General features: G+C 53.0%; 2 protein-coding genes across 5 annotated transcripts; one reads left to right on the top strand and one right to left on the bottom strand.

Annotated features, from left to right (window-relative positions):
- The first annotated feature begins 152 nt into the window (after positions 1 to 152).
- aasdh (aminoadipate-semialdehyde dehydrogenase) lies at positions 153 to 5,113 on the top strand. 2 transcript variants are annotated; one of them, XM_037469523.2, is made up of 14 exons: positions 153 to 406; positions 791 to 911; positions 1,171 to 1,421; positions 1,498 to 1,690; positions 1,782 to 2,023; positions 2,101 to 2,204; positions 2,339 to 2,511; positions 2,620 to 2,860; positions 2,939 to 3,045; positions 3,144 to 3,723; positions 3,819 to 3,982; positions 4,060 to 4,185; positions 4,258 to 4,389; positions 4,560 to 5,113. In XM_037469523.2, the coding sequence occupies exons 1-14, from the start codon at positions 165 to 167 to the stop codon at positions 5,031 to 5,033; spliced, it is 3,150 nt and encodes a 1,049-aa protein (XP_037325420.2). In that variant the 5' UTR covers positions 153 to 164; the 3' UTR covers positions 5,034 to 5,113. The 2 variants fall into 2 exon arrangements, with proteins under 2 accessions (XP_037325420.2, XP_062419636.1); XM_062563652.1 differs by having other exon boundaries at positions 2,300 to 2,511.
- Positions 5,015 to 18,919, bottom strand: cracd (capping protein inhibiting regulator of actin dynamics). Of its 3 annotated transcripts, XM_037469524.2 has the most exons (9): positions 18,616 to 18,919; positions 9,720 to 9,888; positions 9,356 to 9,479; positions 9,126 to 9,275; positions 8,810 to 9,016; positions 6,723 to 8,742; positions 6,422 to 6,612; positions 6,193 to 6,349; positions 5,015 to 5,845 (listed from the first exon to the last, which is right to left on the bottom strand). In XM_037469524.2, the coding sequence occupies exons 3-9, from the start codon at positions 9,395 to 9,397 to the stop codon at positions 5,694 to 5,696; spliced, it is 2,919 nt and encodes a 972-aa protein (XP_037325421.2). In that variant the 5' UTR covers positions 9,398 to 9,479; positions 9,720 to 9,888; positions 18,616 to 18,919; the 3' UTR covers positions 5,015 to 5,693. The 3 variants fall into 3 exon arrangements, with proteins under 3 accessions (XP_037325421.2, XP_062419639.1, XP_062419638.1); XM_062563655.1 differs by lacking the exon at positions 18,616 to 18,919 and having other exon boundaries at positions 8,810 to 9,013; positions 9,720 to 9,853; XM_062563654.1 differs by lacking the exon at positions 18,616 to 18,919 and having other exon boundaries at positions 9,356 to 9,498; positions 9,720 to 9,837.
- Between the last annotated feature and the right edge of the window lie 2,573 nt (positions 18,920 to 21,492).

Here is a 21,492-nt window from a genome sequence, read left to right as displayed (position 1 = left end):
CCTGGGACGTCATCCCCACGCGACAAACACTGATACGTTTCCCTTTACTCCATCGAAAACAAAACCCAAATCCTAGTGAACAGAATCTGAATGGGGTTGTTTTCTACACATAGCCGACACTAGTGGAGACTGGTCGGTTCTTGCTTGGACGTCTCTTCGTCAGCATGGCCGCTCGGACGCTGCAGGAGCTCGTAGCCGCCGCCGCCTCGCTGCATCCGGACCGAGTGGCTGTGAAGTATGACGGCGGCCCGGCGTCCGGCGGCCCGGCGGCGCTGCTGAGGTACCGAGACCTGGTCCAGCGGGCCGACGAGCTGACCCGCCTTCTGCGACAGAACTGCGCCCCCAGTGGCGGGCTGGTGGGGCTGTGCGGGTCCGATGATGTGTTCATACCTGTGTGGATCCTGGGGTGAGTTCACCTGACCAGGACGCTGGAATGTCTTCTTTTAAAGGGTATAATAGTGATGATACGTTTTATACCGTCTTTGAGGGTTTGCATATGTAATTTAATTTAATTTAATTTACTGTTTTCTTTATCTTTTGTTTTTATTATTTTGACATGCTTATACATTTAATACCCTCTTTTCTTGCATGTTTTCATACATACTTTGTCTGGACTCTTTCAATCCTGTATGTTGTTGTATGTTTTTTACATGTGTGATTTCATTTTACTTTATTGTTTTGTATCACATTGAGTTCACTCCCTTCTACGCGAAGTGTGCTGCTACAAAGAACTCTTCCTTGACTAAGCACGATGAGACGGGGTGATAAACTGCCGCGTGTTGTCGTGCAGCATCCTGCAGTCACCTGCCGCCTACGTCCCTCTGGACCCAGACGCTCCGGGTCTCCTCACTGCTCGCGTGATCAGGCGCTGTGGCCTCGAGTTCTGCGCTGTGAAGACCGACGTCCTGCAGGTTCATGTTGACTGTCTCATGGATGTGTGGACACAACAATAATGAGCAGGATCTACTTATTGTTATTGTTATTAACCCCACAGTGATTAAGTATAAGTATAATACATAGTAGTCAAATAGTAAAGGTGTAATAAATACGTAAAACGAACTAAAATGAGATAAAAAATCATGAATCCTATTGAAAGCATCATGTTATATCTCCAAGTGTGACATCTCGTGTTTTTCTTACACATCTGTTCATTTTCCTTCCTCCGTCCAGTCGTTCCGTGCGGCTCTCGTGGAACACGCGTCCGTGCAGGTCCGCGCCGTGCTGCCAAAGTTCAGAGTGACCCTGGTGCGCGTGGAGCTGCTGCCCGTTGCCGAGCAACCAGGACCGACCGGAGGCCGCAGGGCGGGCGGCGCCGGGCTCGTGGACCTGGCCTACGTGATGCACACCTCTGGGACCACCGGGGATCCGAAGATCGTGAGGGTTCCGCACAAGTGCATCCTGCCCAACATCCTGCACCTGAGGTGAGAGATCGCTGCTGCATCATCATCATCATCATCATCCTCCTCCTCCCTCCTCGTGTCTTCTCTCTCTGATCAGGACTTTGTTTGAGATGAGCTCAGACGACGTGGTGCTCCTGGCCTCGCCCCTGACCTTTGACCCTTCGGTGGTGGAGATGTTCCTGGCCTTGTCGTCCGGGGCTCAGCTCCTCGTCGTGCCGACCGTCATCAAGAAAATGCCGAGTCGGCTTTCTACGCTTCTGTTTGAGGAAAACAAGACGACTGTGCTGCAGGCGAGCGGGAAAATAACCTCGTTTATCCCTAAAATGTCTCCGTTCTTCCACTAACAAGGTCAATGACTCCATGAACGTGTCGCCCCGCCAGGTCACGCCGACGCTGCTCGGCCGCTTCGGGCGCCGCGCGCTGCGACAGGAAGTGATGTCGCGCGGCTCCTCGCTGCGCCTGCTGGTTCTGGGCGGCGAGGCCTGTCCGCCCGCGGCTCTGCTGAGGAGCTGGAGGCACCGCGACAACCGCACCCACATCTACAACGTGTACGGCATCACCGAGGTGTCCTGCTGGGCGTCGGCCCACAGGCTGCCCGAGGCTCCGCCGCGGGGCCACGACACGTGAGGGCGCCCGTCTGTGCACATTTCCTGTTTACCTGTCAGGTGCCTCGATGATCTAACACCTGAGCGCCCTCCAGCTCGCCCTCTGTGCCGCTCGGCGCTCCTCTGAGGGACACCAGGCTGGAGGTGAGGGACGAGCGCGGCCGCGTCGTCACCGAGGGCGAAGGCCAGGTGTTCATAGGTGAGCACCAAGGCTTCCGACACACTGCTGTAGTAATCATCTACAGTCATGTGATGGCGTGATGTCTGTTCACACGCACTCTTCTCGACAATTAGTGACCTCGGCGTTTGTCTTCGTGGGTCCGTATGACGCAGGCGGGGGGGAGCGAGTGTGTCTGCTGGACGACGAGGAGGCGGCGGTCGCCGGGACGATGAGGGCCTCCGGAGACTGGGTGGAGGTCAGGGACACGCAGATGTTCTTCCTGGGGCGGAGGGACCGGCTGGTGAAGCGCCACGGGAAGCGGGTGAGCCTGGACGGCGTGCAGCAGGTGGGACGCATTTCAAAAGGCTTTTATTGGTCACATGGACGTAAAACTAACTCACTTAGAACGGCGTTCTGATTGGTCGTTCACAACTCTCTTGACTCCGCCCCTCAGCTTCTGTGCGGCCTGCCTGAGGTGGAGGCCTGCGCCGTGGTCCTGCACGGGCCCGTCCGGCTGCTCGCCTTCGTCGTGGCGTCCGCAGCCGGGGGCCAGCAGGGGGAGGAGCCGCGGCCCCCCCGCGGAGCGGACGGCGATCTGAGCCGACTCATCCTGAGCCGTCTGTCCCTGCTGCTGCCGCCGCACAGCGTCCCCGACACGCTGGTTCTGGTCCCGGCCCTGAGCCCGACTCGCCACGGTCAACACAAACATGTGAACAAATACCAAACGTATTAAAAGCAGAAGGCAGGAGTCCTAAAAGGTGCTTCTCCCCCAGGTAAAGTGGACGTGACGGCGCTGATGGAGACGTACGGGACACGGAGACGCTCTTCATCCCGGTTGGATCCCAGCGAGCTGAAGCTGACCCTTCGGTCCTTGTGGCAGGTTCGGACCGTTTACTTCTGCTTCGTCGACATGTCACCTGTCACCCGTCACCTGTCATCTGTCAGCTGTCAGCTAACTGTGGATCCACTCCGCCGCAGGAAGCTCTCGCTCTCCCCGAGGACGCGGCCGTGGACGAGGAGTCCAACTTCCTGTTGAGCGGCGGAGACTCTCTGAAGGCGCTGCGGCTGCACGAAGACGTCCTCGCCGCCGCGGGAGCGACCTCGCCGGAGCTCCTGGACGTCATACTGGGCGGGACCTTCTCCGACATTCTGCGGCACGTCGAGGGGGCGGCGCCGGCGGGCGAGAAACGCCGCGGCGACGAGGGGGGGACACGAGGGGAGGAGACGGGGGCTGTTAAAGTTCCAAGACGAGAGCCGGAAGTCGTGGACCCACGTGGAAACACGCCCGGCGAGGGAGGGGGGGGGCGAGCTCTGGGCCTGGAGCTGAGCTGGTCCTCGGACACGGGCCGCTGCGTGGACGCCTCCCCGGTGATCCTGGCGCACGGCGGCGCCGACCCGGGGGCCGGGGGCCGCGAGGCGACCGTGTTCATCGGCTCCCACTCTCACAGGATCCAGGCGTTAGACCTGACCGGTGGGGGCCTCCTGTGGGAGCGAGTCCTCGGGGGCCGAATCGAGGCCTCGGCCGCCGTGTCCCGCTGCAGGAGCCTCGTGGTCATAGGTCAGCCCCCCCCCCCCCCCCTGCGTGAAGACGTCAGACAGGGTGTTGTTGACATTTGACTAATTGGTATTCGGGGGGGGGGGGGGTTCTTCCAGGTTGCTACGACGGCTGTGTGTATTTCCTGTGCGTCGCGACTGGGAAGACGCGGTGGACTTTCCAGACGGGAGACGCTGTGAAGAGCCGCCCCGCCGTGGACCCCCCCACGGGTCTGGTGGTGGTGGGCTCGCACGACGGACACGTCTACGCCCTGGACCCCGAGGTGGGGCGCCTTCGGATCGCTAGAGGAGGTGAGCTAAGCTACATGTGGAGCAATGAAGGACAATGTGTCCCCCTCAGGAGGAGCGGTGTGTTTGGAGGCGGAGCTGTGGGGGCGGAGCCGTGTTTTCCTCGCCGTGCCTCCACCCGTCACTCAGAAAGCTGTACGCCGCCTCGCTGGGGGGTCGTTTGCTCTGTCTCTGCCCTGTAAGTAGAAACTCTCGCGTTTCACACGCTTTTGTTCCGTTGTTTTTTAAAAGTTGTTGTTTCTCGCTCCAGGACAGCGGCGAGGTTCTGTGGTCGCACCGAGGCGACGCCCCGTTCTTCTCCTCGCCAGACGCCTCCTCTGGTCAGGTGGTCATCGGATCGGTGGACGGAAACATCTGCTGCTTCAGCCACACGGGGGCGCCGGTGAGAAGCGGGATCTGAAGGGAACACTGCGTCGTAGTTTCGATCCAGAATGTTTGAATGCAGGCTGCAGGTGCAGCAGGTGCAGCAGCTCGGTGCCTCGGGCTCAACGTCTCCTTCTAGATGGTTCTGTTCCTTCCACTTACTGAACATTGCGCCTCCTCCTCCTGCAGGTCTGGCGGTTTCTAACCGGCGGTCCGGTCTTCTCCTCGCCGTGCGTGACCCCGGACCGCCGCCGGGTCCTGTGTGGGTCACATGACGGCCGCCTGCACTGCCTGAGCCTCGCCGACGGCTCTCCGGTTTGGAGCTTCCTCACCGCGGGGAAGGTGTTCTCTGGGCCGCGCGTGTTTGACGGCGGCGGCGGCGGCGGCGGCGCCGAGGGGGGAGGGGCCCTGGTGGCCCTGACCTCCACCGACGGCACGGTGTGGATCCTGGACGCGGGGCGGGGGGGACCGGCGCTGGCCCGGTTCCGCCTGCCGGGGGAGCTGTTCTCCACCCCGGCGGTGCACGGGGGCTCCCTGGTGGTCGGTTGCCGTGACGACCGCGTGTACTGTTTGAACTTGAAGGAGGAGACGGGGGGCGGAGCTTTGATCAAAGATGATGAAGAAATAAACAACGAGTCGTCGGGTTCAGACATCAGAATTTAATTTACATTATTCAGAACATTTTCTGTCCCAAACGAACGATTCCAAACGAATGAGCTCTGACATCACACACAGACCACTGAGGGGGGGGCAGCGTGGTGGTGTCACCGGACGTCGTTTGTTCATCGCAGGAAGCTCTCCGCCCCCCACAGCCCCCCTACAGATTTATTTGGACTAACATGGCGCTATCACATTGTTCGTTTAGAGAAATGAGTTAAAAAATGTACATAGAGAGAAGAGCCCCCCCACCCCCCCTTTTTAGTTCCTGTCATAGTTAATTAGTTAATTTGAGGGTTTGAATCCACGGCTTCATTAAAGAATAAAAGACTTGTTGCTTGTAGCCCTTAAAACACCAATGATCGATCACATGATGATACGTGACATTTCACACGTTGTGTGTCATTCGCACAACAATTGTTCACGTGTGTGTGTGTGTGTGTGTGTCCACGAGGAGGAAGATGAGGATGGAGGGCGTTACTTGTTTCACAGTCAGGGGGGGGGTTGGTGAGTTTGTGAGTTTTCTTCGCATTGTGTGTGTGTGTGTGTGTGTGTGTGTGTGTGTGTCTGTGTCTGTGTGTGTGTGTGTGTGTGTGTGTGTGTGTGTGTGTGTGTGTGTGTGTGTTGGGGGGGGTGATGCCTCAGAGTCTGGGGGGGTCTCTGGTGTTATTTGATGATCTGAGGACAGTCGCTCCAGGCTTTGGCCTTCCGCTTGGCGAGCGCCAGCCAGGCCGGCTCCGTGGAGACCTGCGGCGAGTCGCCGGGGGGGAAGCGCTTGGTCACGGCGGGGGGCGACGGCGTGGAGTCGGCGATCTCCACTGGCGAGACACATCAAGCACAGGGTCGCTGTTCATGACTTGGTCTTCAAAACATCAGGAAGATATTAAAAAAAGCTAAAAAGTGACGTCTCGTTTTGTTCAAAATATAAAACTAGAACCTGAATCCTCACATGAATGAACCTTCAAGCTGACGTTTCAGCTCCAATCCATCAATAAATAAATCTATAAAGCGCTGTGTGTGTGTGTGTGTGTTAATTCAATAATGAATAATAATATCAGTAATATAAGCTGACATTAGCGTTTATGTATAAATGTTATTCATTTGACTGGATGAATGGACCTTCATGCAGTAGATGAATCGATCATCTTGTGGTGGAGCTGCTCACCGGTGACGGAGCTCGGCAGAGTGTTGGCCTTCTTCAGGTGTTCTCGCCGCTCGAAGCGTCCCAGCAGGCTGTCGGGCCGCCGCGGCTCCTCTGGCGTCGGCGGTTTGGGGGACGGGCCGCCGCCGGCTGTGCTCTCCGTGGGGCTCGGCGGCGCCACCTGCAGGAGGAGGAGACGGCGTGAGAGGGAGCGAGGGCGTGAGGCCGGGGTGGGGGGGCGGGGAAGACGTACGCTGTCCCTCTCGCGGGTCTGCTTCTCGGCCGCTTTGTTCTCCCGGTGGCTCCGCCGGTCCTCCCGGTTCTGCTGCTGCTCCCTGAAGCCCTTCTGCTTCTGCAGAGCCAGCGTGATCCACAAGGGCCCGGCCTCCTTCTCCTGCACCTTGGAGCCGTCCAGCGAGTGCCGGCTCTGCAGCGAGGGTTTATCTGCAGGACATTTTGACCGATTAGTCTCGTCTCTTCTGACCACATTAACCAGAACAAGGAGATGTTGCTTTAGTCAAGGGCCCCCCCCCGCCCCCCCCCCCCGCACTGACCTTTCTTGAGCTCCGTCTTGCGGTCCGTCTTCTCTCTCCAGGGGATGTTGATGGAGGGGAAGAAGGATCTCTTCTCCTTCGGCTCCTCCTCCCCTTGGACCTGACCTCGGTGCAACTGGGCGACGGCCGACAGTTCTTCGCCCGTCCTCTGCGCCGCGGCCGCCCTCGCCGCTTTGGGCAGCGGCGAGGGCGGCGGCGTGGGGGGCGCTCCGCCGGGCTTCGCCGATGCGTTGGGCCTCCGGTAGACGGGGGGCTTGGAGAGCACCTTCTCGCCGTGTTGTGCGGCCAGGACGGTGGACTTGCCCAGTTTGGCCCGTGGGGTCACGTGGGAGGCGGACGCGTGCAGGTGCTTCCCCCCCACGGCGTCTCTCTGAGGCGACGTGGGGCTGGTGGATTTGTCGGAGAAGACGGAGGAGGCGTCGGAGTCCGGCTCGATGGGGGTGAGCGGCGAGGGGACGCCGTCGAAGGTGTCCCCCGCGCTGTACCGCTTCTTCCTCTTCTCGGCCGACTGCTCGCTGTGGAAGCGCAGGGAGAAGTTGGTCCTCCTCAGCTTGATGCCGAACGGCGAAGGCGTGTCCTCGCCGTCCCGCCCTTGGAGCTCGCCGCCCTCGGACGTTCCGGCCTCCGACGGCTGCGCCGCCGCGTCGGCTCCGGGGCTCGGCACCAGGAAGGACGGCAGGTCTTTGGCGAACATGCACTCGTCCGAGCCTCGCTCCGCGACGCGCGCGCTTTTGCTCGTCCTGTTCTGGGGTTTGCTGGTCGGAGCCGGCGAAGCGGCAGCGGCGGCGATGTCTGACGGATCGGCCTCCCGTCCCGCCTCCTTCTCGTCGGCACCGAAGGCCTCGGAGTTCCGGTTTGAATCTCCGAACTTCTTCTTGGCGGGAGTGATGGAGAACTTGGCGCTGGCGGACATGGTCTTCCTGAGGTTCGCGTGGGGGAACGCCGCCGGGTCTTCGCCGCCGGGCTGGCTCTTGCTCGCTTCCGGGTTCTCGTCGTACTTCCCCTCCTCCACCCCCTTGAATATCTTGGACCGGATGCTGGCCCATTCGGCCAGGACGGACTGGTCCGTGGAGAGCGAGGACTCGTTGAGCGACTTGGTTTTGCCGGATTTGCGGTCCGGCGAGGTCCTGCTCGGCGGCGTCCCCTGCGCCTTCCTGTCGTCGCCCAGGCCCAGCAGGGACATGCAGGCCGAGTCTCGGATCTGGTCCAGGTTGACGGCCGTGCCGCAGAGCTGGGCTCCCGTCACCAGGATGGCGGTGTGGGGGACGTACGGGGACGTCGGCAGGTTGGGGGACTCCGGTCCGGCGCAGGAGGACGAGGCGCCGTCCTGTTGCTCGGACGGGCTTCCGCTTGGTTGGGGGGACGCCGGCGTGACGGGCGTCAGGTGGACCTTCTGGAACAGAATCTGTTTCTCCCCGGAGGAGACCTTGAAGGAGAAAGGCCTCTGTCGCTCCTCCATCTCCCTCCAGCGCAGCTCCTCGGCCTTCCTCTGCTCCTCCTGCTCCTTCCTCATCCTCTCCTCTGCCGTTTTCTTTTCTTCAATCTCCTGCAACCTTCGCTTCTCCGCTTCCTCCTCTCTCTTCCTGTCCTCTTCCTCTTCTCTTAGCTTCCTCTTCCTCTCGGCCTCAAGTTCCTGCTGCCTCCTCGTCTCCTCTTCCTCTTCCTCTCGTTGTTTCCTCTTCTGCTCTTCCAGCAGTCTCCTCTCCTCCTCCCTCCTCCTCTCTTCCTCCTCTCGCATTCTCCTTTCCTCCTCCTGCTTCAGCCTCCTCCTTTCCTCCTCCTCCGCCCGCATCCTCCTTCCCTCTTCCTCCTCCCTCATCCTCCTCTCCTCTTCCTCCCTGACCCTTCTCTCCTCTTCCTCCCATCTCCTCCTCCTCTCGGCATCCTCCATCCTCAGCTCCTCCGCTGCTCTCTTCCTCCCCTCCTCTTCCTCCAGCTCCCTCCTCTCCTCCTCGTGGAGCCTCTCTGGGTAGTGCTGGTCCTCGGGTTCTTCTCGCACCACACCGGGAATCGAACCCTCCTGGAAAGGAGATACGAAGTAGAATCAATGCGTATTAAATCTACAGAAACCCGCTGAGGCGCCTCACCTGTGTGAAGCGCAGGTGTTTCCGGGACAACCTCTGGTTTTTGGGTTTGACGGACAGCTTGTGCCTGGCGGCGGTGTTGTCCAGGCGGGGGACCGCCTGCGGGACGGCGTCCAGGTTGATGGACTCGATGGTGCCGGTGGGTGGGAGGACTCGCCTGGACCTGGGGGACTTCACGGGCGTGCTGGGTGGTCCGGCTTGATGGACCTGCTGGTTATGAAGAGGAGAAGCTCCAGGTGAACACGGAACGTCCTTTTCACACTGAGATGAAATAAATCTCATGATCAATGCATGAGAATCTGTGTCAGTGTGTTGTTACCTTTGGCTCTGCAGGTTCGGCTTCCACCTGGGCCGAGACCTTCAGGGGACTCTGGGGAACCTCTTCCTCATCGGAACTTCCCTCATCTCCCTCACTTCTCCTCACAGAAGGAGGCCTCTGGCCGAACTTGATACCTTGAGCGATCTGCCGCTGTTCGGACAGAGAAGGCGACCCGTTAGGGGAACAGGCCGAGGACGTCACAGAACCCCCCCCCCCCCCACGAGGCTCACCTGCAGGTTCCTCACTTTATCCGAGACGTTTTCCTGGGACATGGCGAGTTCTGGACCGGGCTGCGCCTCCGGGGAGAAGATGCTCTCGTGGGAGAGGGCTCGAGAACCGATGGGATTGGCCCCCCTGTGGAGGGAACGAGAGTCTACGTCCGCCAATCACTTTCAGACACTGAAGGACCTCCTCCCCCCCCCCCACCCCCGAGGCTTCAGCAGATCAATTCAACACTGCAGGAAGATCCCCGACCCCCAGAACTATTCCTGCCGTTATGAACATTGTTCTTAACGTAGGAGGGGGGCAGCTTTTATGGTGGAACGACAGATATGACTCGCTGGAGTGATTCATCTCCAGCGGGTAATTAATTACCTCAGATGTCGAGAGGACTCCTCGTCGGAGGATACGACTCCATCGCAAACCTCGCCGGTGGAAAAACTGGCCTTCAGCGGCGCTCCATCGAGCCCCCCCTCGCCCTCCGTCCTCTTCCTCCGCCCAAAGAGCCGTCTGAGGGGCTGGAAGCGGCCACGACGCCTCCTCTCTGCCGGCAGGAAGCACAACGGGTCAGCTATCGGCTCGTGGATCTTTACGAGGGGCCCTCTGGCGAGATGGCGGGCGGGGCCTCGGGGTGGCCTCCTGCCCCGGGTGCGTGTGCGTAGATAGCGACACACAATCAGTGGAGTCAGCAGGATGCCAAAACAAGATGGAAGATGGAGTGAGATGGAAACCTGCAGTTTATACTTATTCATATGTAAAAAAAAAGGAGGTTTGCAGCGTTGGAGGATTCTCAACAACATCCTGACGTCATGTGACATTCGACCTGCAGTCTTTCAACAGATAACAAATCTACACGAGGAAGTCGTGCAAAAACTGAACGAGTCAGAGGGATTATTACCGAACGACTTTTATCTCATTCAAGGCCAAATGCCAAGACAATAAGATTGTAAAAAAACAGAGACTAAAGAGACTCAATATGATTCCAAAAAGTCCCAAAGCGACAAGAAAGAGACAGAAAAAGATTGAGCATGAATACAAAGACAGAGCAACACAAAGAGGCCTTTTGTGTGTCTTTGTGAACCAAATAAAACACATTGCGACACAACGGATGAGGAAATGAGGAACCGACTTTTGGCTGATTGCTTTTTAATTGCGCCTCGTTTCTTATGAAGTCCGAAGGTCCAAAAGCTTCCTTAAGAGCTCTGGAACGAGGTCACTGAAGACAAAACAACACCAAGCTCTGTGCTTCTGTCTGTGTGTACCTGTGTCCATGTGTCATTGTGTGTGTACTTGAGGTCCTCCGTCTGGGGTTTCATGGTTACTCTACACTCCCCCCCCCTCCCCCCGGCTCCGTGGGTATCGCTGTTGGAGCTAAAAGTAGCAGCCGGTGTGTGATTTCACGCTGCACACCGCACCAAGTGCATCATGGCCACGTAGACCCGGGACTGTGTGTGTGTGTGTGGGGGGATGGGGGGGGGACACCCTAACAAAGTTATGAAGACGTTAATAATTCTGGCTTCCCATGGAATTTAGTATCAACCCAGACACTCGTTACACAAAACAATCATAAAGACACAAAACCACCTCAAAGAGACACAAAACCCAAACAAAGAGACAGAATTATTAGTTGTTTAGTAGAAATTAGGGCCGGGACTCGATTAAAAATATTAATCTAATTAATTAGAGGCTTTGTAATTAATTCCTCGAAATTAATCGCATTTTAATTGCATAAATATTTGACCTGAGAACAGTGAGAAGTAATTTTTTTCACATGGATTTTTATTTTTGTTCAACCAATTCCAGCAGACAGGTGTGTTGTGTTGTGGATTCCAGCCTGAGAATCTATGAGAATTGAGGTTGGATTCAAAAGCATCAACAGGTGTGTGGTGGAACAGTGCAGGGAGATAGCAGGAAGGCTGAAGTGTGGAGGATCCTCAGTTCAAACCTGCTCTCTCAGAAGGAGGGTTTGGTTGCAGTCAGGGCTTCAAACTGTTAACTTTAAAACAGTTTTGAGGTTTAGTTAACAATCCCAAGGTCTAATATGAGAAACGGACACAATGAGGCATGTGCTTGAATAGCACAAGGGAACAACTGAAGCCGCTTCAGGCTCCAACCTGCTGTCTGACGTTGTGGGTTCAAGCCCCTTCATGCAGACATCACATCTGCTTTGAAAGAGTTTTGAGGTTTGAGTAGCAGTCTCAAGGTTAAATACGAGAAACAAAAATTTAATTGGTGCATGGTGAGGTAGTGCAGCACAAGAGCTGAGGAGCTACTGTCCTTACCCTGTAGGTTGTGGGTTCAAGCCCAGTCTTGGGTTTGAGCCTTTGGCTTTACTTCAGGTTTGAGTAGCAATCTCAAGGTTAAATACAACAAACAAAGAATTGGTTGGTGTGTGGTGAAGTAGCACAGCGGAAGAGCTACTGACATAAGCCCCTGTATGCACTTGAAGGTTGTGGGTTCAAGTCCAGATGTGGAAATAGCATTTAAAAAGAGTTTTGAGGTTTAGCTCACATGCTCAAGGTTAAATAGGAGAATCAAAGTTGCCAAAATGTGACCAGGACTGGTAGTGTAGGGGTGCAAGAAGGAGCCGAAAGCCTCTGTAAGCGCTGCCAGTGGGTCAAATCCCGCTCCTGCCAAGTCTTGAGCGCACTACTGTGGAGGTAGTAGTGGGGGCATTGTCCCCAGTGGTTGTTTCAGAGAAGTGAACCCTGGGGGTTATGCAGAAACACAAGGCGCGTTCACTTGAGTTATTATGGCATAGAATGATGAAGAATCTTTTGAATGATGATGAATTGACTTTGATGTTAATTGCTTTAGCTTTTAGCACTTATTAGCCATGCTAGGGTTCCACCTTTTTGACGGGAGAGAAGGCCGGATGAGTCAGTAAAGATGAGCAGATGTGTCTCATTCAGTGGTCACACTGACATGAAACTTATTACAGCCTCTGAGGGCCTTTTTCAAGACAATCACATGTTTGTCTACTTCAGGGCATCCTGTGGACAACCTTAAACTGACAGTCTGGCACAGGGTGTAGATTTGTTTACCCTTTTTAGTGCATCCACCCTCCAATTCTCTGTTACATTCAAATTCAACTCACTTGTGCCTTTACCAATGCAGGAAGGATGAATAGCATGGTTGATCCTCCAAGATGCACCAATCCGTCTCTGGGGCAATATCCCATTATGATTTTTTATAAATGTCAGTTACCCAAAACTAAAGGATTTAGGAAGAGCCACCATGTCCCTTGAGGGTTGAACCCAGATAAGGTTTAAAGTTAATCTAATTAATTTCACATGGATTTTTATTTTTGTTCAACCAATTCCAGCAGAAATATAGTACTTTCAGAAATTCAGGTAGCCTATAGGTAAGTAGACCTTCTGTAAACTATGTTTTTTAAGTAGACCAATACTTTCAAGTACATTCAGAACATTGGTTATTTTTTCAGACGTGGACTTAGTTACCCTGGTCCTTAAACCAGTCATCTGGTGCAGTGTGGGTTGGGTGTGGGTCCTTGTACGTCCACGCTAGCTGCTAATTGTGTTGCGTTGAGGTGATACTTGAGGCTCGATGTGAATTCCTTGTTGCACAGCTTGCACACAACCACGCTCTTATCGACGCTTCCATCCGTGTGTTTATTATAAGAAGATTTCCCATTCACGGGGCCACCCGACACGGTCTCGTCAGCTTCTTCGTTCATGTTCACTGTGGTTTGTTGTTGTCTGAAGTCATGGACGCTAGTTGGTGCTCCAGTATAATCGGTCCCCCCGAAACTCATCCAGTGAGAAACGTTCCGCGGTGCAAAAAATAAGTGTAAAAATGCGTAAAAAATGTTGAATGTGTTATTTTTTGTGTAATTAATTAATCTTAATTCACATTGTAATTAATTAATCGTAATTAACGCGCTAAATTCCTGGCCCTAGTAGAAATACATATATATTTAATTGTAAATGGTAGATTGTGTGTCTGCAGGTTTGAGGTTGTGTGATTTTTATGAACACAACTCGTACCGTTAAAACTCACCACTGAGTGCAGTGACATTGTGATGTGACAGCGAAGGCTCCCGGGGCCTTTCGGCTCTGGTACAAAGCCCACAATGCACTGCTGCCGGCGCGCTCACTCCCTCATGCATGAAACCAGAAAGGTTTTATTCCCCCCCCCCCCAGCATGGACGGCTCAGCGCGTCCGGTCGGGGGGGAACATCTCCTTCTGCTGAAGGTAATCAAGCAGCACGAGCGACACTCAGAACAAAAGGGCTCATGGACTTAGAACGTGTAAAACCAGAGAGACGCAGTGAGGGGGGGGTGCAAGTTGCCACGGGCAACCGCTTTTAAGCAATGAGCCATCCTCCGCCTCAGCATAATTAACAAAGAACAGGAGGCCGCTTCCTTTCGTTGGATCAACGTCTTCTTCTAGCGAAGAGGAGAAGAAAGGAGTCAGAATCACAGCACGCCATGCTGCTCTTAAAGGGACAGCGTCTCCTTAAGAGGCTTTACCTGGGCCTTTGGATTGGATCGCCTCTAACAGCTGGTCGTGCTTGGTGTCCGTGGCATCCGTCGCCATGGTCACCGCGCACCTGGGCTCTGCAGCGAGAAGAAGGACGGATGACTGTCTAGCGTGGACTGGTGACACCCCCCCTCCCCCCCACTGAGAACACAGGCTGCGTTCCAGTCTGCAAACCGCCACAGACGCACCGCGAGTGTTGTCTGCTCACCGGCATTTAGATACACTGTGTGTGGACGTCTTGAAGAGTGGACACATTGGCTCACTGTGAGACGTCCACGGAATGAGACACCCGACCGAGCACAGAGCTGATCCACGAGAGAGAGAGAGAGAGAGAGAGCCATACTGTTTGCAGCTGGATCAGCAGGCCGTGGGCTTCCTTCCTTGGGGGGGGGGGAGAGCAGGGAGCGGGGGGAGTAGGTGGGGGGGCTTTGTCCTGCCAGCGTAGAACAAGGAGCACAAGAACACGTCTGAAGATGCTGGTCTTGTGTATTCAGTCTGCAAGGAAACAAGAGCAGGACATGTGTGTGTGTGTTATTATTGTTGGGTGTTTGTTGTTGTCGTTGTTGTGTGTATTGTTGTCGTTGTGTGTGTGTGTGTATTTTGGTTGTTAGGGTTAGGGTTGTTCTTGGAGTGTGTGTTGTCGTTGTGTGTGTGTTTGTTGTCCTTGTGTGTATTGTTGTCGTTGTGTGTGTGTGTGTGTGTGTGTGTAGCTGCAGTCAACAGAGCAGCCGGAGATGGATGAGAGAAGCAGGAGGATCAGCTGTGTGCTCTACAGGCAGTGGTTCTCACATGGGGGGGGGGGGGGGATTTGTTTTGTTCTGCACTCATAAACAGGAGAATATCTGTAAGGTACTCCAGAAGGTTCCAGAGTTGGAGCTTCACGTGTTAATGATGTTCAGTTAGTGAAATACGGTCCATTTAGAGTCGAGCAGACCATCCAGCGGGGGGGCGCTTTAGGGCGGGGCTACATGATGACAGGTCACACATGTTCATTCACACCTCCACAGACGTCGTCTCTCCTCGACAACAACTGCATGTCCATCAACGCTCTCCGCAGCTTGAACAGCCTCTGGTTTCCATGGCAACATGTTGAAGCAGCAGCAGAGGCAGACACAAAGTCCTCGTCCAGCTCGTCCAACAAGTACGTGTTGACAATTGTTTCTCTCGATGCGTTTTGTTTCAACACAGAAGGCACCAGCGAGATGTTACAAATATGGAGGACAAACATCTGCGTGGTGATCCAGAGCTGTGAGTGTCACCTACCCAGAGAATCTTCTTCTTCTGCTCTGGTCTTACTTTTATTACTCTTTATTTATACGTCCTACTGAGACACAACGATTCATTCAGCTGTTTAAGACAAAGACAAATAAATGAATTACATTTAGCTGACGCTGTTATTCAAAGCGACTCGTTGCATTTAACCTCCCACACAGTGGGAGCAGTGTGCTGCTGCAAAGGCACCCAGGGACCAGCTGGGGGTTGGGTGTCTTGCTCAGAGACACTTGGACAATAAGCCACCAGGGTTCAAACCGCCAACCTTGCATTTCCCGGCGCACCCGCTCTCACTACACAGAAGTAGAGTCATTTCCTCATAGACGTCTATGGGAGCAGAGGAGTCGCCCCCTGCTGGTCACTACACAGAAGTAGAGTCATTTCCTCATAGACGTCTATGGGAGCAGAGGAGTTGCCCCCTGCTGGTCACTACACAGAAGTAGAGTCATTTCCTCATAGACGTCTATGGGAGCAGAGGAGTCGCCCCCTGCTGGTCACTACACAGAAGTAGAGTCATTTCCTCATAGACGTCTATGGGAGCAGAGGAGTCGCCCCCTGCTGGTCACTACACAGAAGTAGAGTCATTTCCTCATAGACGTCTATGGGAGCAGAGGAGTCGCCCCCTGCTGGTCACTACACAGAAGTAGAGTCATTTCCTCATAGACGTCTATGGGAGCAGAGGAGTCGCCCCCTGCTGGTCACTACACAGAAGTAGAGTCATTTCCTCATAGACGTCTATGGGAGCAGAGGAGTCGCCCCCTGCTGGTCACTACACAGAAGTAGGGTCATTTCCTCATAGACGTCTATGGGAGCAGAGGAGTCGCCCCCTGCTGGTCACTACACAGAAGTAGAGTCATTTCCTCATAGACGTCTATGGGAGCAGAGGAGTCGCCCCCTGCTGGTCACTACACAGAAGTAGACTCATTTCCTCATAGACGTCTATGGGAGCAGAGGAGTCGCCCCCTGCTGGTCACTACACAAAATGCAGCTTTAACACGTGAAGCTTCACTTTTCTTACCTGTGTATGTCACATATTGAATAATAAGGCACCACCCACCCTCTTCTTGAGATATTTCACTTTATACCAAAATAATTCACTAGCCGACTACTCGATGTGAACATCCCTCGAGCTTCTGCACCACAAAAGACCTTCTCAGAAAACCAGCAGCCATCGGTGCAGCTATAAACACCACCTTCATGAATCATGGAGGGCCCTGGTCTCCGCTGCGTCGCCGCTCTCTAGACGTCCACAAAGGATTTCAGAGCACGGATCACATGACCGCCGTTACATTTTCCACATCAGCCGAGGGCTACGTGTCAAACACAGACAACGGGTCTTCTTGCTCCACCTGCATGAGCATCTTACACCAAAGCTACGGTTTTCTTCACTAAACTACGTCACCTACCCCTTCGGCCGGTTTGCGCTTCTTCTCCGTGAGCGAGGCTCGCTGCGAGCGTGAGGCCGTTCCACCTGCCTGCTGTCACTGTGGATCTAGGGCATCACCTGGAGTCAGGTGTCAGACGTAGCGAGGGTGTGTGTGTGTGTGTGTGTGTGTGTGTGTGTGTGTGTGCGTGCATCAGGGAGAGTGAACACCCCTTTGAGTATTCCTGTATCGATGATGATTGGATTTGATGCTCTGCGACGCAGCCACAGACTTTAGGGAAGAGAAATGTTGCTGATGGATGTTTGAGGAGCACATGTACAGTCTGGGGGGGGGGGGGGGGGGTGTCTCCTATGTCTGTGCTGAGAAGGCACAAAGTGACACTTTGTTAGCGGCCCACCAGAGAACAAAGTGGCATTCATCGTCTCCAACACAAAGGCGCCCGTTGTGCGGCTAACGCTAATCGAGTTAGCACGTGTCTACGTATTCATTTTGTGCCGATACACAGAGAGCAGAGACCTGGAGACGTGAGTCAGCATTTTTTCCCCTGGTCTCTGAACAAAGGGCTGATCCCAGAGTCCCCCCCCCCCCCCCCCCCCTCGAGACCTTAAACCCTGAACCTTCAAGGACTCACTGACATCACCTGTGAAACTCTGGAGAAGCTTTCAAGATTCCGATGGGAGAGAAATGTCACCTCTGTACTCAAAGTTATCAAATGGGTTCATGTAACAACTTCAATAAGCAAAATAGAAAAGTAATTTAATTGCCTTAATTAAGTCCCTAATGACTCTGCTTCTGGGTAGTGACCAGCAGGGGGCGACTCCTCTGCTCCCATAGACGTCTATGAGGAAATGACTCTACTTCTCTCTTGATTTATTCCCTCAGTAAACATTGTAAACATGAGTTTATGGTCTCAGTCTCTAGTTTCAAGTCTTCTTCAATGCAGCATGATGTTCATTTAGTGAATGATGGTCCATTTAGAGTCAAACTGACCATAAAGCAGGAGATGCTTTAGGGCGGGGCCTAACATCAACAGAGACATGCACATCTGTAATCAGTCAAGTTTTCACAACGTGATTCTATAAACCAATGAGTGACATCACAACGACCACATGGCTGAAAACGCTGACTTTTCCGACGTCACCTAAGTGCCTCAAACAAATCTTGTGTTGTTTTAAGAGATAAAAATGTGTTGCAAAGAGCACAAATGCGGCATTAAATAAGTGTTACTTTATAAAATGTTATTCGTCAAAACGGTTGATGATTTTGATCCGGTTTGAATATCTAAATAATAAATACTATGAACTCATAATGGGTGTTATATAACTTATGTTATATATATTATCAAAACATGTTTTTGAATGTATTTAGACGAAAGGTGTGTCTGGGGTTCAATCGAGTTTTTATGTGAGGTCAAAGGGCCTTAAATGAGTCCCATTAAAGGGAATCTGTCAGCGGCTGATATGAGATGTCAAATGACGTCACCAAACATGGACAGCTTATCGATCCTAATCGATCAGTCAAACACCCAAAGCCACCATCAGGCTGTGAATTCCTCCACCAGCCTCCTGCATGGACCCACCGAGGCGAACATTTCAAACGGGAGAAGCCTTTCGGGCTCGGATCGGTGAATCCTGTGTTGCACATGCGGCCCGCGCGCGTCCCTCCAGACTCACGCGCCGTGCGGGAGCCCCGCAGGATTCACGCCGTCGCGGGTCGATCCGCGGCCGCTGATGGCCGCGCGGGGAGCGCAGCTGTCAATTGGGGGGCAGCAGAAGCAAAGAGGAGAACAAAGAATGTGGCCTTCGCTTCTCGCGCAAACATCCAAAGAGATTCGATCCAAACACGAGAATCGATGCGCGTTGTTTCACGTTTGCTTATTTATCTGCACATTAAACCCAGCCGGCATGTTGACATCGAGGTTTTGCGCATTTCAAGTCGGATCAAAGTGCAAGTGTCAGCCCATCCACAGCGCGCGCGCGCACACGCACGGACAAATATATACACACACACACACACATCTGCGAGGGATGGAGCGGGTGGACTGATGGACGGAGACAAGGTCATCGTGAGAAATGAAGAACAACAATAAAAGCAGAAATAACCAACTGCACCTTTCCGCGAGTCCTCCTCCCGGCGCGCGCAGACCCCCTTTGTGTGGCCGATGCTGCTGCTGATGGTGCTGATGGTGCTGCTGCGAGTGCACGACGGGGGAGACGCCTGCACGTACGTACGCACGCACGCACACGCGCACAGCCAGTCCCAGCACAGCACGCGTGCTAGACTGGAGTGGGTGGAGACGGGTGGGGGTTGGAGACGGGAGGAGGGTGTGGCTGCGAGCGGCGCGGAACGCACGAGCTCCCCCCGGCACGTCACGACGCGAGCGCGTTCCCGCCCGTCAGCTCGGTGCTGGTCGGAAGTCACTCAAGAGGAGGATGAAGAACGAGCCCCGAGGAGGAGGAGGAGGAGGAGGGGAGGAAGAGGAGGAGGAGGAAGCGGAGGACAGCACCAGGGTCGATTTCATATGCTGTGTTCTGATCATCATCCAGAAGGATCCTACACATCCATCTCCTCCCAAAGATTCCATTGGACTTCATCAGTAAATACACAATCATCACAGCTTCCGGGGCTCCATCATGTCGGTTCTGGAGAAGAAGAATCTCCACCTTTCAGCCCGTAAAGAGGAAGAGAAGACAGAGAATGGAAAGAATGGATTCATATTTGGCTTTTGGATGAAACCATTTGCTAAATCGGGTTTCCCTGAATTTTGAATATTTTTTTCTGTTTTTTTTTTAAATCCAACAATTGATTCCTTTTCCACAAACATATCTGTAATAAATATAAAATCGTTCTAAGAGATAAGTTCTCCAATAAAATGTTAGCATAAATACAACATAGAATACAAAACAGCAACTATAGTTGCTGTTTAAAGATCTGATCCAAAGATCAAACCAACACAGGCATAAAGGCAGATTGACTTTATTACAGGTATTAAAACATTCAAAGCCCTTTGGACTCTGAAGGCCTTTTGTAAAACGTGCCAAGATTTAGAACATTTTAAAGCCAACTTCCAGGACGTGTGCAAATGATTAATATTAGAATCGGCCATTTCTTTCCTCCACCGTTTAAAAGCAAAGGACAATACTGAATCCAACTATGACGTCCTCAATTTCTGGTAGATCTATGAGCTTTTAACTCTAGTATTTAAGTATTTGTTCACACAAAATAGATTTCCTCAGTGTTCACATTCACCGTGGTCCTCTGCTTGGGAGAAGATGTGTGGGCCTTTGTGTGGAGCCCACTGCAGAGCTGCATGGGTGGATGAGACGGAGTCAGGTGGTGTCTCTGAAGGGAAATACAAGAACACAATGGGTCTTACTGCTATGTCCAACCTTTACAACGTACCACACCTTAAGTTTCCTTAGAGCAATCACAGTCTCCTCAAATATGGCTCAATGCTGAGGAACATGCAGAAGGCACCAGCTAAACTACACTTCCCAGCTGGCATTGCGGTACTGCAGGATCAAAGACCAAAAACTTAAGCTGACTGCATATATTTGCAGAATAACAAAAGCCTTTCCTGAATGCACTTAATATTAATCGTAATAGTTTCAGTGCACATGGGAGGATTTTACTTTGACATTTTATAAAAACCGGATGTTGATGGAGCGTCTCTAAAAATGTACTTTACTAAATTTGGCATTAGCTTCCTGTTACGACCCCGCCCTTCACCTGCTTGCCTGCTGGTGGCGGTGTCTTCCAGGGAGGGCGTGAGAGATCGCACACCCCTGCTCCCCAATTTACTTTTGATTGTGGAGGGGATAAAAGTCTGGTTTCCCCTCTCAACGCCCGCCTCTTCCTCCAGGGGAGCGACTGCCTCTGGAGACGTCACTTTGGCCTACCTTTGTTGTCTTATCCAATGCATACCAACCTTTTCTCTCCCCCCATTTGGACTATGATTTTCCCTTTTGTTTGAACCTAGACTTTGTTTGTTTAGTTACAGTTATTGAAAAAGCTTGAATAAACTCTTGCGTTTAATTTCAGTGGGCTTGTGTTCTTTATGTTGCGGTCAAAACGAGCTGGCCGTAACATAAATTGGGGGCTCGTCCGGGATTCCTATGGGGGTAGGAAACGTTGGTGAGTATTGGTTGTATGTGTGTGTATTTTTGTGAATGGTTACCTTTATAATGGAGAACTCTGGTTAGTTTAGAGTGTTTCCAGCTGGATTGTGAAAACAGTCCTTCCAACGGAGCACTGTTTGTTGTTTTGTTTTGTTATTTTGCCTTTCTTGTTTTTGGAGGTTATCCTGGGTGGAGATTCGCTCTCTGTAGGGGGTACGCTTCCGGACTTTCAGTTGTACTGATTGTCGCGGAGCTCAGCGTTTAAAGTCGCCTCGAGCCCGGTACATCTCTGAAGACCAGGTAGGATTCAGTTAGTGTGTTCTGAGTTAGGGGCTGGGGTTTTCTCGTATTATAAACGGTAAACCATTCTACAAAATTAGTAAAGATCAATCATTGTGTTCATGTGTAGAGTGCGGTTTCTTTTCGCGCTTACACTATGTTTTGACTTGTGGGAAGTCTTCGGAAGTTTTGTGAATGAAGGTTGTGGAATACGGTGACGTGATTCCTATTTTGAAGCAGTGGCTTATGGGAGTTGTATTTCGAGTAAACAGCGTCTCACGTGTGTTAGATAGCAGTCTCGTTTGTGTCACTGTGCGTATACAAATACGAACAAAATGTCTTCGGTGCTCGAAGATTTCTTTGCGTGTCCATCAGCAGCTTTGCTTGAGAGTTGTACAAAGGAGCAGTTGGTACAAGTTGCCGAACACTTCAGTGTTGATCTTACTTCTCAGGAAAAAAGGCTGAAGGAAACTATGATGACTACGTTGAAGCGATCACTTGTGGATAGAGGAGTTATGGAGGTAATTAGTGAATCGTTTGTGCCGACCCCTGCTGAGGTTGATAGTGAAGGTGAGACCAAATTTCCTGAAT

The sequence above is a fragment of the Pungitius pungitius genome, chromosome 7, assembly GCF_949316345.1.
Source record: "Pungitius pungitius chromosome 7, fPunPun2.1, whole genome shotgun sequence".
Classification (NCBI taxonomy): domain Eukaryota; kingdom Metazoa; phylum Chordata; class Actinopteri; order Perciformes; family Gasterosteidae; genus Pungitius; species Pungitius pungitius.
Note: the sequence above shows the minus strand (reverse complement) of the source record. Positions and strands in the feature narration are given on the sequence as shown.